General features: G+C 42.9%; 1 protein-coding gene across 3 annotated transcripts in view; it reads right to left on the minus strand.

Moving 5' to 3' along the window:
• Positions 1-14382, minus strand: part of EXOC4 (exocyst complex component 4) — a 744112-nt gene that overhangs the window by 104531 nt on the left and 625199 nt on the right. For all 3 annotated transcript variants that reach the window (XM_038556467.1, XM_038556468.1, XM_038556469.1), the window contains exon 14: positions 5297-5475. In XM_038556467.1, the coding sequence (XP_038412395.1) occupies positions 5297-5475 (179 nt within the window). The remainder of the gene's footprint in view (positions 1-5296; positions 5476-14382) is intronic.

The raw sequence follows: 14382 nt of genomic DNA on the forward strand, positions 1-14382 counted from the left end.
AGTATAATTTGTGCATGGATATTCATCACAGCATTATTCATAATAGCCAAGAGGTGGAAGCCACCCAAATATCCACTGATAGATGAATGGATTAAAAAAAAAGGTGGTATATACATACAATGCAATATTATTCAGCCATAAAAAAAGCAGGAAATTCTGTCACATGGGCCACACTACAACATGGATGAATCTTGAAGACATTACACTAAGTGAAATAAGCAAGTCACTAGTAGATAAATACTGTATGATTCCACATATATAAGGGGGTATCTAAGGCTAAACTGATAGAAACAGGAAGTAGAATGTGGTTACCCAGAACTGGGAAGGAGGGGGAAATGGAGAATGGTTCAATGGGTCTAGAGTTCCACTGTGCAAGATGAAAAAGTTCTAGAGATCTGCACAATAATATATTCAATACTGCTGCACTGTATACTTAAAAATGGTTAAGAAGGGGGCACCTGGGTGGCTCAGTTGGTTAAGCGTACGACTCTCGGTTTTGGCTCAAGTCACGACCTCTCTTTCTCTCTCTCTCTCACTCTCTCTCTTTCAAATACATACATACATACATACATACTTAAAAATGGTTACAATGGCATATTTAATATTACGTGGTTTTTTTTACAATAAAAAAAGTGGATAAAAAATTGTAAAACTAACACTGTGATTCCCAAACCAATTCTAGGAACCAAAATTATGACATCTACTCACCCTGGAGGTTAAAGGGCTATTTTAACCCTCTGGTTTCTCAGACTGGAAAAGACTAGGGTATGATGTTTTATTGCTTATCATCTGTGCACATGGGCTCAGCAAGAACTTCAGTCACGGGAACCACAAGCAGAGGCGGATAGCTTGGGTCAAAGGAACCTATAGAAGTGCCCCACTTTCACAAACAGCCAAGCTCACCATCCAAGAGAGTGTGCGTGGACCTGCTCTGGGCTCCAAATTCTGCCACATTTGGTTGCCCTTAATTCAGAGACTGAGACTGTCAGGCCAGAAGTCTTTACTATCTAGAGATGGGCAGGTAGGGGTTGTGGAAGTATTTCAGATACATCTAGTATTTTATGGAGAAAATATTCAACAGTTAATTTCTGAAGAACAGGACAGAAGAAAGGGGGGTAGACTGAAGGAAGGCATTTTAGGGGGGAAAAAAAAAAGAAAGAAAAAATGACCTCCCAGATAGTTAGGTTACTTAAAGAGCAGAATATGTAATTAAGGAAGTTTTAGAATCTCTAATCCTGGAGTGGTTTTTTGTTGTTATTTGTTTGTTTGTTTTTTTACAGAAACCAAGACAGAGAGGAGGCCCCCTGAGGACGCAATGTAGACAAAATAAGCCCTTGAGCCCCTCAGGTTCTCTGGAGTCTATTTTTAAAAGCCACACATCTCTAAAACAAAAGAATACAATATAAAGGAAAATCATTAATGTTCAAATTGAATACACTCCAACGATTTTTATGTAGGTCACACTTGCTGAGAATTTTCTTAACCATAACAGTTAATCTCAGAGTCTTTGTTTAGGATCCTTACACACAGCAGAGAGTACAAAGGACAGATGTTATCTGGAGTCTGTACTACAAGGCTGAAACTGTGATCAATGGGGGAAAACTGTGTATAAACCTAGACCCTGAATGCCCAATGCGAAACATGATCCTGTTCGACTTCTCTGTGCTGAAAACATGTCCTGAACCTCAAGGGATTCTAGAAGAGAGAGCAGGAGACAGAGTTGCAGGTGGGGAGAAAAGCAGAGTCAGAAAACAAGGCTTAAACAAAGAGAATCAGAGAAACCCATGAGAGACTGTTGAGCTGGGTCAATCCATGACTTTTCTGGAACTGTTTCTGGAGCTCTTGGCAAAAATGCTCTTTTTGTCTGGGATCAAATAATCCTGGGGTTGCTGGTGGTCAACGATGTTGCCATATAGAAAGTGCTTGCCTGGGATCCCTGGGTGGACGCAGCGGTTTGGCGCCTGCCTTTGGCCCAGGGCGCGATCCTGGAGACCTGAGATCGAATCCCGCGTCGCGCTCCCAGTGCATGGAGCCTGCTTCTCCCTCTGCCTGTGTCTCTGCCTCTCTTTCTCATTCTGTGTGACTATCATAAATAAATAAAAAATTAAAAAAAAAAAGAAAAAAAGAAAGTGCTTGCCTGAGATGGAAAGCAACAAAGAGAAACTACCAAGAGACAGAGGAAAGGAGAAAGAAGGGTGGGGTGGGGGGCAGAGAGAAAGAGAATGAGAGCGTGCAGGAGAGCATGCACAGGTGTGTGAGCATGTCTGTGACATGAGGCTATCTTGTCAACCTGGATCCGGCCACACCTGAAGTCTTTGATTTACTAGTTTTATGAGTCAATGCATTATTTTTCCTTCAATTAGTCTGTTTCTTTCAATGGAAAGAATCCTAAGAAGTAAGTATGAGGAAGATAAGAGTGGTGGGGGATACCAGGAGAAGGAACCAAGGAATGTTCTAGGACAAAAGTTAGAGCGGTGCCTTTGATGTAGTCAGAACCTATCTGAGGTGAGGAGAGCCTTTCAAGTGTGAAGAGACAGAGTGACATTTAAGCAAACACTAAAAGAGACAGAAAAATTATCTTTGAAGAAATGTCAGCTTTCACCTCTTGGACAAATGGACAACCACGTCCTGGCACTAAAATGCAGTACTCTCTTCTGTATGATGTGAGATGTTTCGGGTGGACAACAGTCCTGCTGTAGTATCTGGAGAGATACTCTACTATGAAAATAATTTTCTGAAAAATTCTTCCACTCCATCAACATCAATAGCTTCTTCATTATACCAAAGCCTGGTGTTCACCAAATAGTTAACAGAATATGGAGCCAGAAACCAACCTGAAATCTTCTTTTCTGGATTTCTTCCCATCGGGCTGAGTACCCACGACTGCTAGATAAAAGGCTGGCATTTTCTTCACGTTATCTAGCTTCTAGATTTGGAAACACTTTTGTTGAGGCAATCATTTGGTTCACTTTTCATAAAGAATAATAAAGACCTATCCCTTCTTCCCTTTCTAGAGTCACACTGAACATGGAGCAATCAAAGTAACCCATTATCAGAGAATTCCCTGCTTTGCTCAAATCATAAACATCAATGGGCATCTCTCCTGGGAATTCAAAGAACAGACGAGTGTGGGTGAGCCAGGCTTGTTGTTAGCAGAATAAACCAGGTTCGCTAAATGCTTTGTTTTAGCAAAGACAACATAAGTAGTGATTACAGCTCACTTGGGTTTTATAATGATCATCAAAATGCTGACAGTCACTTAAATCACTCACTGGGTGGAATAATCACCCTGAAAGGAACTGAGAGAGTACAGCTTGTATTATAAAATGGAAGTGAACACAGGCGACAAAGTATTAATGGGTGTGGTAGACGAGGTCTTTGTCAGAATAACAGATGATTAAAGACAAGAATTAGACATCACGTGAACTGGTAACTCTCAGTGACATGAACACAACAGGTAAATCGTGCAATTACAAAGTGGAGCATAACTTAGAGAACATCCTTCTCCTTTTGAAAACAGCCAATGCCAGGCTAGCTGTGTGAATCACTCAGGGGCTTGCTGTGAGGTTATGGACTATTTTGCCTTGCAAAAACCCTTTTAAGATGGACAGAGTAGAAATCTAGAATGCTGAGCCACTGGAAATAAGGATTGCTTATTAACACTGCTGGCCCACCAAACAAGAGGGCCTCTTCCAGACATCACTGGTAAACGGACTAAACTGACCCCTAGCAGCCCTACAATTGTCAAGGTCAAAGGAAACCAGGAAAGAAGTATGTGTTCCCTTTTCAGAACTCTTTGGCAATTAGCAAAAGGGAAATTAGCTCTGACTTTTATTTTTGGTGGAGCGGGGTGGGGCTGGGAGATAAACTGGATGGTTGAGCTTACCGCTTCTGACGGGTTGCCTGATGCAGGATAAGAAAGTCGAGGGCCTTTAAAGAATACCTCCTTTCGCAGATCTGCTCAGACCCAACCCTGTGCCCAAACTGTCCCATTCTTACAGATGCCGAGAATACATACGTGTCATTGTAGCCACAGGTAAAAAGTAATGTTAAATAATAAGCACGAAAATAAAAGTATAAATCAAAAGTAGTATTTCAAGATTTCTAGAATCAGAGCATATAATCTCGCTCATGCTTCCTCCATTCTCCCCACCCACCACTGAGCTCCAGGATAGCTAAGCTATATCACCAGCATGAGGCTCGTGAAGCAGTGGGTGTTCAAGGGAATCCGAGACTCCAGGAGCCCGTATTTCAGGGGACAATTTACCCCCGTGAGCTTCATCCACACCTCTTCCACCTTGAGGCTGGAAACCCTGCTTAACCATATCACGACTTTTCAGAAGACAATGACAATAAATAACTTACTCTGAGGTTCGCGATCCAAACAATGCTGGCCTTTTCCTTCTAATTATGGCCTAACAGCTAACTCTAATATTAAGTTTAAAGCTGATTTTGATTCTTTCATGTTACTGCTATTATTTTACTTTTTCTTGTTGTTTATTTATGCATTTGAATCTGTCAGCACCTTTATTCCTTCTTCCTATTGTTTTTTTTCTTTGCTTCTTTTTTTTATCTTTGCTTCTATTTTAATGACCTAACACATACTTCTGAACCAATGCTTTGAAATGTGCCCTAAAGTATTTATCTTATAGCTAGTGCATAAAGTGGCCATGCCCTAAGTTTGCAAATTATTTTTCTCAGAGTCATTGGTCCTCAATTGGAAAAAAGTTCCCTGGTTTTAATTCATATCCTAGCTCTTTCTTGCCTTGAATTCTGTAAGTCATCTTCAGCCATCCCTTTTCGGGAATCACTGTTTTTCTCATGGTCTCTATTTCCTGGATCCTTCGTTACTTCTATCATTCTCTTGTTAGACACTTTTCATTAGCTTTATAGTGGCTAAAATGTAAACATCAGCTGCGTACTCAGCTCTGAGACTCAGTTTATACCCTTGAGAAGTTGTAAGGAGGACAAAGGTAACGCTCTCTGTTCTTGAGACACAGTGGTGTGTTCTCACATGATTTACTGTTTTGAAGGTTTAACATGAAGCTGTGTGAACGTGAACCTTCTTTGGCCTTCCACACCCTACACAGGGAAGCTGAGATTACTTCTTATAGCAGAATCACAAAATATGAGAGGTGCTTCCCAAGTAGAATTCTTGCACAGATCTAGCACAGGATCTTCTGACAACCTGGATGTTTCCTCATATGGGACAGGTATATGCGCCCACCTTTCAAATGTGACTACTCAGTCTAGTTCCTCTGCTGTCCCCACAACCGCCGCCGTAACAGATACTTACTCTGAGATGTAGAAAGATTGGAGAAGGCTGACTTTGTCCGACCTGCTAGCCACTCCAGGCTTTCGTGCATGTTGGCCAATGCTTTGAGGTCACTGACATCACGGAGGATGTCTTGTGGAGGGATTAATTTGTCACCCAGGTTCCCGATAAGAACTTCTGACTCCTTGCCGAAGGCTGCCCTGAGAAACAAATCAGAAACATAATTCACATTCAGCATGGAAAAGAGAGGGGTGGGCAAAACTTTTTTTTAGGCACGTCTAGCACAGTGGTTGTTATTTGTCAGTGTTTCATAGCATGCCATCTTTCCTAGGTTTAATGTTGTGAGAAAGCTATCATTTACTTGCTTAAAATCACTTCAGTAGGAGAAAGATTGATCTTTTTTTTTTTTTTAAGATTTTATTTACTCATGAGAGAGAGAGAGAGAGAGAGAGAGGCAGAGACAGAAGCAGGCTCCCTGTAGGGAGCCCGATGTCGGACTCAATCCTGGGACTCCAGGATCATGCCCTGGGCCAGAGGCAGGCGCTCAATTGCTGAGCCACCCAGGTGTCCCAGAAAAAGATCGTTCTTAGAAGAATGGGGTTGCCCTGATGCTCATACCTTCAATAGGAACCAGCACAGGCCTCACCTAGACAGTGATGGTCCCTGGGGATGGCTTTGGTGCTTGCTCTCCTGTGGGCTTTTTCTTGCCTCTTCTGCTATGGACGTTGACCAATACAGCATAGGGCATTAAAAACATACATGATTTGAAGGTTATTATAATAAAACTACCAGGTTAATCAGCTAGAAAATGTTTTAAAATGTTCAAAAGCAAAGAAGGTCCAGCCTCTTTAAGAGAGATTAGAGTTGAGATGGATGACAGGCCTCATTCGCTCACTATTTACTGGTTGTAAAAGGGATCCAAAGCAAATAAACTCCAGGGCACCAAGGTATGTACTATTCGAAAAGAGAGACCAATTAAAAATCAGTGCTGGATCCTTTTACTGACTAGAAAAATACAGTCAGGTGGCCTTCACACAAAGCCCAGCATGTTCATAATGTTTCTGGGAGGGGGAGACTGAAAAGTTGAGTCCTGTGAGGTCACAGAAGGAGGGAGTCAGAAGGGCCCTTGGAGACAATCCGGTGCTGCTGCCACCGCCTGGATGCAGGAGTGGAGGCTCGGATGGGAATTCACTGTGTCCACGTGACATACAAGTGGCAGAGCCGGGGCTCTAATTTCCCCAGCACCCGTTCTTTCATGAAGACAGAGGGCTGAAATGACAGATGACGGAGGATGCTAGGGAGAGAAATCCTGTCTTTTATGGAAAGTTCCACGTAGGTGGGGAAGCAGAGCCGCCGCTGGTGAAGGTTGCAACAGGCACCTAGAGAGTTTTCTGTCAGTCCCAAGGCTTTCTAAAACCTCCAACACCTTAAGCAAGCCGAAGCAAAGGCTTTATTTAAGTAGAAGAAACCAAATTAAGTTTCAAGCCAGCCGGGATGAGAAACAGCTGACATGGAGCCAGAACGATGCTTAATTGACGCATCGGCAGGTAGTGCCCGGCGCTGTAGCAGACGCTCCACGTTCAGAGAAACAACTGCTGTGAATTAAAAGCTGGTTAAAGAATGTTTATGCTACCAGTAGTGACTCACCATTAGGCTTCTTACATCAACAGAGGGTTATATATATGTTTTTTAAAGTAAAAGTCGTAATTGATCGACTGAGTTGGATAAGCTGAGGTCACGGAGGCAATGGAAATCCAGGACGGGAACCAGGAGTGTGTACCCACTTTACTTAGGGGACTTGTAAAAGGTCTTGGGGTGGGACCCACGTGGTCTGCATCTCTAACTAGTTTCAGGCTATTGTCTGGGAAGCATGCTTTCTTTGAGTCCTAAGAGTTAGAGCACAGGCTTCAAAGTCACACAAACCTGGCACCGAATCCCGACTCTGCCGTCTACTGTTGTGATGTTGGGTTCACTTCTCTGAGCATCGTTAGCTAGGGGTGATGGTGCTGACCTCAGATGAAGTCATGCAGAAATAGGAGGGGGACTTTATAGACCTTTACTGGGAAAATTTCAGTAATTCCAAAAGTAGAGAGAAGGGTACAACGATCCCCCGCGGGGGAGTCTTCTTTCATCTATCCTGATCCACTTCCCAACCCCCTTGGAGGATTTTGAAACAATCATTCTGGTGATGTGAAGTGCATGACCCAGTGCATGGAACTTGGTGAAAGCTAACAGGCTGTAGCTATTACTGTTCTACGGTCTGTTGAGATGGCTGGTTTATTTGATGTCGACCCAGGGTAATGCTATGATGAATGAATTGAAATAGATGAGTCATCAGAAGTAAGTAAATTAGGGCTAGTTTTACAAATGGAACCTTGTAACATCACAGTAAATGTCACTGTGTCTGACTCCACTCTTCCCAGAATCTTCAAGAGGTCAATCACTGATACAAACCACTAGTCACCTGGCCAGTATCCATTACCCCATTGCCTTCTTAGAGGATGCTGGGATTATGGGGGTCATCAGTCCTGTGTTCAACCTCAAAACAAAAGCAAACAAAAAAACCCCACTCAGTTTCATAGCCCTTTTTGCAAATGTGGTGGTCAATGAGACATAAACTGAAATCAGCGGCTTTTTTTTTTTTTTAAGATTTTTATTTAATTTCACAGACAGGAGGGAGAGGAAGGGAAGAGGAGAGAGGGAGAGTGTGCGCTCACTCAAGAGCATGAGCATGAGGGGGAGGGAGGGGCAGAGGGAGGAAGGGAGCCCATCCCAGGACCCTGGGATCGTGACCTGAGTGGAAGGCCAACGCTTCACAGACTGAGCCACCCAGGCGCCCCAGTTAATGGGCTTCCAAGAAAGCTCCTTTAAGCAGTCTTAGCTGGCAGGGGCCTCTCTTGCCCTCTCCCTTTCTGGAATGCAGTCACAGAAGCTGCAGTAGTGCTTTCCAAACATCAAGTGACCTTGAGCATGAAAATAATGCTGAGAATAATTGAGCCAAAGAGAGGAGGACATGGGTGCATTAGGCCACCATGGAGCTGCAGTGCAGCCCCAGACAGTGCACTTCTGGGCTTTGTGTTACAGGAGGGATGATGAAACTCTATTTGTTTCACTGCTCCCAGCCCCTAAATGCAATTCCTAACTGACACGATTATCTAATTAGCATAAATGATGTCACCCTCAGAAACTTTCTCTGCATTCAGACATCCCTAAAAATCAAGTTACTGGGAAACACAAACAATGCGTCCTCCTCCCTGATCTGAGCCCAGCAGACAGAGTGTCTCCTCTGTGGCTGTCACTCAGGCAAGTTGTAAATATTTAGTTTTCTTAATCTGTCCTTATCTATCAACTCTCCCAGCCCCTTAATCATCTTTGATAGATATAACACAAAAAATGCTTCTGAGCTGGGTGGTTAAAAAGCAACAGGGGAGGCTAACGGCTTTGAAAAACAAGCTCGGAGGCATTTTTATGCATGTAGGTGTAACCCTGGGTGGGATGTGACAATCAAGACAAATGTATTTATGTAGGAGTCTAATCTGTTCGTGTGGGGATCTTTGGGCCTTGGGCATGTCTGCCGCGCGCTTCCAGCACTGGATGCCTATACCATTTCCCTTTGGCTCACTCACATTTGCTTAACCTCCTCCGACGGGAGAGCAACAGACTGAGAAAAATACAAACCACCTCATGTTGAATACATAGCAGACATCTCATTTGACAGGAATCCATAATCACCGCCTAACGACGCACAGAAACCATGATGCAGGGAATCGATGATTGACAGCTATAACCATTTCACACACAAAATCATTCCTTCGAGGATTTGTGTGTGTCAAAGAGTGTGGTGGATGGTTTTTATGTGGTACAGTAACCTTAAGGGGATGGCTTTTGCTGCTCAACTAGAGATCTTTTTCTAAACCCTTTAATTCCTTAAATAAATTATGGTATATCCATACTATGGAAAACTATGCAGTCATTAGAAATTATAGAGTAAAAACACTGGATATCGTAGAAAAATGTTTGCTAAATGGCTTATTGGTAGCCACGATCCCCTGCTGAGTAAAATAAGCTGTTCTCAAGCTGTACATACTGTGGATATTAAAAAAATTAAATGATTATATGTCTGTATGAACTAAAAAAGACTGGAGAGCTACGTACCAAAATGTTAACTGTGTAGTTGGGTCATACTTTGTGCTTCCCTGTGTTCTGCATATTTTCTCTAAATAGCATGTGGACCCTATAACTAAAAACAAAACTTGGAAACCCTACCACAAATGAGGGAACTTTTGAAGGGACACAATCAAGAATTTTAGCAGGGAGAGGCACCTGGGTGGCTCAGTGGTTGAACCTCTGGCCCAGGGAGTGATCCTGAGGTCCCGGGATCGAGTCTTGCATCAGGTTCCCTGCATGGAGCCTGCTTCTCCCTCTGCCTGTGTCTCTGCCTCTCTCTCTCTCTCTCTCTCTGTGTCTCATTAATAAATAAATAAAATCTTTAAAAAAACAAAAGAATTTTAGCAGGGAAAATTAGAGGACGTGGATATTATGGTGACTTAGCCAAACTGGGAGGCAGAGAGTGGCTGGCTGGCCTGAGAGCTGGTTTGGACAGAGGATGCAGGCTTCCTCAAGAGGCGTCTGAGGGTCCACTATGGAGGGTCCTGTTGCCAGGACGACTGCTACCCAGCTTCTGGACCAATACTGTTTCCTCTTTATAGATCTCAACTTTTACGAACTCTTCATCTTTGGCTGAGCCCACTAATGAAGGAAGACGTGACATGTGTTTGAGGGAAACAGGCAGCAGAACAATCACTGTCTTGAGAAGGTGGAGTAACAGAAATTCAGAAGTAACAGGCACTCGTTCATGGCCCACAGGGAACAGGAATCAGAGCTCAGAGCTTGTGCATTCTGGGGACGGAGCCCCTGTGAGGAGCCAGGCTCATCAGCAGTAGGCCGACATACTCACGTAGGTGCCTATGAAGCTACAGTAGTGTCAAACCTGTGAAGCTTCATTTTAGCACACAATTATAATCTTTAAAGAGCTTGATCTGACAGGAATTCATTTAAGAGATTTTTGTCAAGAGTGTAAAACCTGTTTAATTTAATTTTACCCCACAATTATAATCTTTAAGTAGGTCTATCTGACAAGAATTCATTTAAGAGAATTTTACCAAAGATGCTGAAAATTGTCTCCATTTGGTCTTTAAATAGTTCTGTTAGTGGCTGAAATTTTAGAAAGGCCCCTGCACCCCCCAAAAAGAATTCTGCATTTTCAGCAGACTGAATGCACTGATGAAAGAAACATCACAAATAGCTTCAAAATGATTGATCTGCAGATCTGGGCCTTATTTGGTCACGTGACACGGACACTCAGACTCACTGCTTGCTCTCCCTGCCAATTCCCCCACAACGCCCAGTCTTCCATCGTGGCTTCCTACTGCTGATCCCTGCTATGTGAGAATTGCCTACCAGCCCTGGGGGCAGAGCCTCTCCACTCTCTTTCGTCTCTGATCCAGGTCAAGCAAGGAAGAAGAGCAAGAACTGGCTCACAGAGCCAAACAGACTCAGACATCTTATCCAGGCTGTAGCAGCCACTTGAAGGATGGAACTGCTTTCCCTGCCTGAAACATGCCTACTAGCCCCACTGTTAGACATCCTCAAGGTCTTACTCATGCTCATGATATCCTACTCCACAATGTTTTTGGCCAAGAAACTTATTTTACTGCAAAAGAAGTATAAGGCAGGGCTGATGTTCCTGGAATTTCCTTCTTGTTGCATACCCCCCCCCCCCCCAAAGGAGCTGGCCTGACAGAGGTCAAAGGGCAGGATTCAGCTAGGGGTCAAAAGGAACAAAAGCAGGAAAGGTCCCTCCTCTCGTGATTAGAAACACTTATGGAAGGACGCCTGGGTGGCTCAGTGGTTGAGCATCTACCTTTGGCTCAGGGCATGACCCTGGGATTCTGAGATTGAGTCCTATATCAGGGTCCCTGCAGGGAGCCTTCTTCTCCCTCTGCCTAGGTCTCTGCATCTCTCTCTGGGTCTCTCATGAATAAATAAAATCTTTAAAAAAGAAAAGAAAAAAGAAAAGAAAAGAGAAGAGAAGAGAAGAGAAGAGGAAAAGAAAAGAAAAGAAAGAAGAAAAGAAAAGAAAAGAAAAGAAAAGAAAAGAAAAGAAAAGAAAAGAAAAGAAAAGAAAAGAAAAGAAAAGAAAAAGAAACACCGAGGTTCTCCTCTTGCTCTCTCCCCCAATTTTGGGGTAGGTGGGTTTTCAGGTATTCAGGAAGGACTGTTTTCCAGAAGACAGAACCACGACTGCGTTAAAACTGGTAGCAGAGACCGTCTTCTGGGCTCTCACCACTGAACCAACAGCAGAGGGAGCTTACTGTGACGCCAGTGGGGAAGTGTGTAGCTTCTGCACTGCAATGGCAGGCAGGCCGACGTCAGATTCCCTGGGACCCATCTTCGTGTTTCCGTGTCCATAGTGAAATTGAGGGAAAACCCAGGCCAACCTAATAAAGACAGGACTGCTAAGAAGTCAGCCCTTTCAGGAACAAAGGCTCATTAGTTCAAGACATACGGTGGGGGTGAGCTCTGATGAGCTGAGGTGTGGGCAGAGGGCAAGAGCACTGTGGGATGGGTGGGTACAGGAAGGAAGGAAGAAGTAGCACCTGCTGCCTGTGAGCGTATCTACTCGTATACCAATCAATGGTTTCTTTTTGTTTTCCACTTTCCCTACTACTTTTTATCTGTAGTAAAATATATGTAACATAAAACTGACCATTTTAGCCATTTTTAAATATACGGTTCCGTGACATTAAGTATATTCATGATATATGACCACCATCACTATCCTTTTCCAGAGCTTTTCCATCATCCCAAATGAAACTCTATGCCCATTAAACCAACTTTCCATTCTGTCTTTCCCCCTGCAAACTATTATTCTAGTTTGTGTTTAGGAATTTGCCTATTCTAGACATTTCAGTGAAGTGGAATCATACAATATGTGTCCTGCATCAGGCTCATTAGCATGTTTTCAAGGTTCACCCATGGTGTAATATCAGAGTCTCATTCCTTTTTTAAGGTGGAATTATATTTCAGTGTTATGTACATACCACATACTGTTTATCCATTAATTGGCTGATGGGCATTTAGGCTGTTTCTACCTTTCGGCTGTTGTCAATAATACTTCCACGCATGTAGGTAGGTGTACAAGTATCTACGTCTCTGTTTTCAATTCTTTTGGGTACAGAGAAGTGGAATTGCTGCGTAATATGGTAACTCTTTTGTTTAGCTTTCTAAGGAATTCCCAAACTGTTTTCCACTGTGACTATACCATTTTACATTCCTACCAGCAATGCACAGGGGTTCCATTTATTCTATATCTTTGCTAAAGTTTGGTATTTTCTGGTTTTAAAATTTTTAATTGATTTTTTAATAACAGCCACCCTAATGGGTTTGAGGTGATATCTACCTCATTATCTTATATGAGGAGCTTGTAGTGATCAACTTGCCAATTTTTGTTTTCTCCTTTTTTTTTTTTTTTTTTTAAAGGGAAGGAGAGAGAGGTGCGAGGAGAGGCAGGAGGAAAGGGAGAGAGATCTTAAGCAGTCTCAATACCTAGTGTGGAGCCCAATGTGGGGCTTGATTTCACAACCCTGAGATCACAACCTGAGCCAAAATCAAGAATTGGATGCTTAAACCAACTGAGCCACCCGAACTTTCCAATTTTATTCAGAGGTCACCAGATATGAGGCGCCACATCTGATTTGACCATGGAGGACACTGGAAATTTTAGGCTTGAGATGAATACCATGAGTGATGAGCAAAACTCTCCCTTACTGGGAAGAGGGGGAGGGAATGCCTTTATATGATGAATAGCACCTGGTATTAAGCAGAAGTAGGACGTTCTAAAATATAGGCATATGGGTGAGAATGGAATCAGAGTAACAAAAAGGATAAGATGCTAAAAGTCCTAGGCCTGGCTGCCCTAAGACCTATTCCTCATTTTTCCCTTGCTCTGATCTCTACCTAGGGGGGCAGGGAGGGAAGGGGAACTGACCCCTACAGGCTGTTTTCTAGGTTCCCAGTTGGGTACTAATGAAGGCAGGCCCTGGGTGGGGGACACTGAAAGGCAACGGGAAAGGAAAAGGCAGGGCATTTACCCCCTGCCCTCTCTGCCTTCCGGGTGATGTCTCTAGCAACAGATGCATCTCCTTCTTGGCTCCAGGACCTACCATGCTGTGTTCTAATAAATTCCTCTGTCCTTTGGCAGTCCAGCTAAAGGGAGGTAATGGCTTCTTGCTGTTGCTAATCTATGGGTTATCTTAATGTTTTTGTTTGATACATCTTCATTAAAATGTATAACCAATTCCCTGCATTAAATTCTCTCGGAGGTAAACAGCTGACGTCATTTCTATTTTCCACGTTAGCCTTGACTTACATGTTAGACCTAATGATGACATCTGGCCATATTCAATGCTGTTGGGGATTGAGTCAATTATTTGGCATGGGAATTAATTAGCTCTGCTGGATAGGCAGAGAAAGTGAGACATGTTAGGGTGACCTGTAGAGATCACTTAGCCAGTATCTGTCAGAGCCTAAACTGACGAAGGTTATAAAAAGGTCTGGTCACCTACCTAGATTCCTAATAATACTCACTGATTCTATCGAGATGTGACTATGACACATCCATTTATCATGTCTGCTTTTTACAACTGCTCAATCTTCAACCCTTTCAAAACTTAATTTGTCTGTGTCAAAAATAATGGGGGCAATACCATTCTGATGGGTCCTTTAATCAGGTTTTCAAAAACTGTTTTTCTAAAATGATCTTGGGTAAACCCTCATAAATAAGAATAAAATAGCCCAGTTATCTTGATTACAATATTATTTCTTTCTTCCTAGAAACTGCTAAAACTCATCACTAAGTCTATCCTTCACTGGTTTTCATGCATGTGCATTTCATCGCACACTCTTATGTGAATAGCTATTTTTCACGTTTAATAAGCAATTGGTCCTCTATAGAAATTTATCTCCATCAATAATCACAATCAAGGATATTTCATTTGCTTTCTTTGCCCACTGTCCCTCCACGATGCAAAACCTTGCAGTGCTCT

Source organism: Canis lupus, chromosome 14 (genome assembly GCF_011100685.1).
Source record: "Canis lupus familiaris isolate Mischka breed German Shepherd chromosome 14, alternate assembly UU_Cfam_GSD_1.0, whole genome shotgun sequence".
NCBI classification, from domain to species: Eukaryota; Metazoa; Chordata; class Mammalia; order Carnivora; family Canidae; genus Canis; species Canis lupus.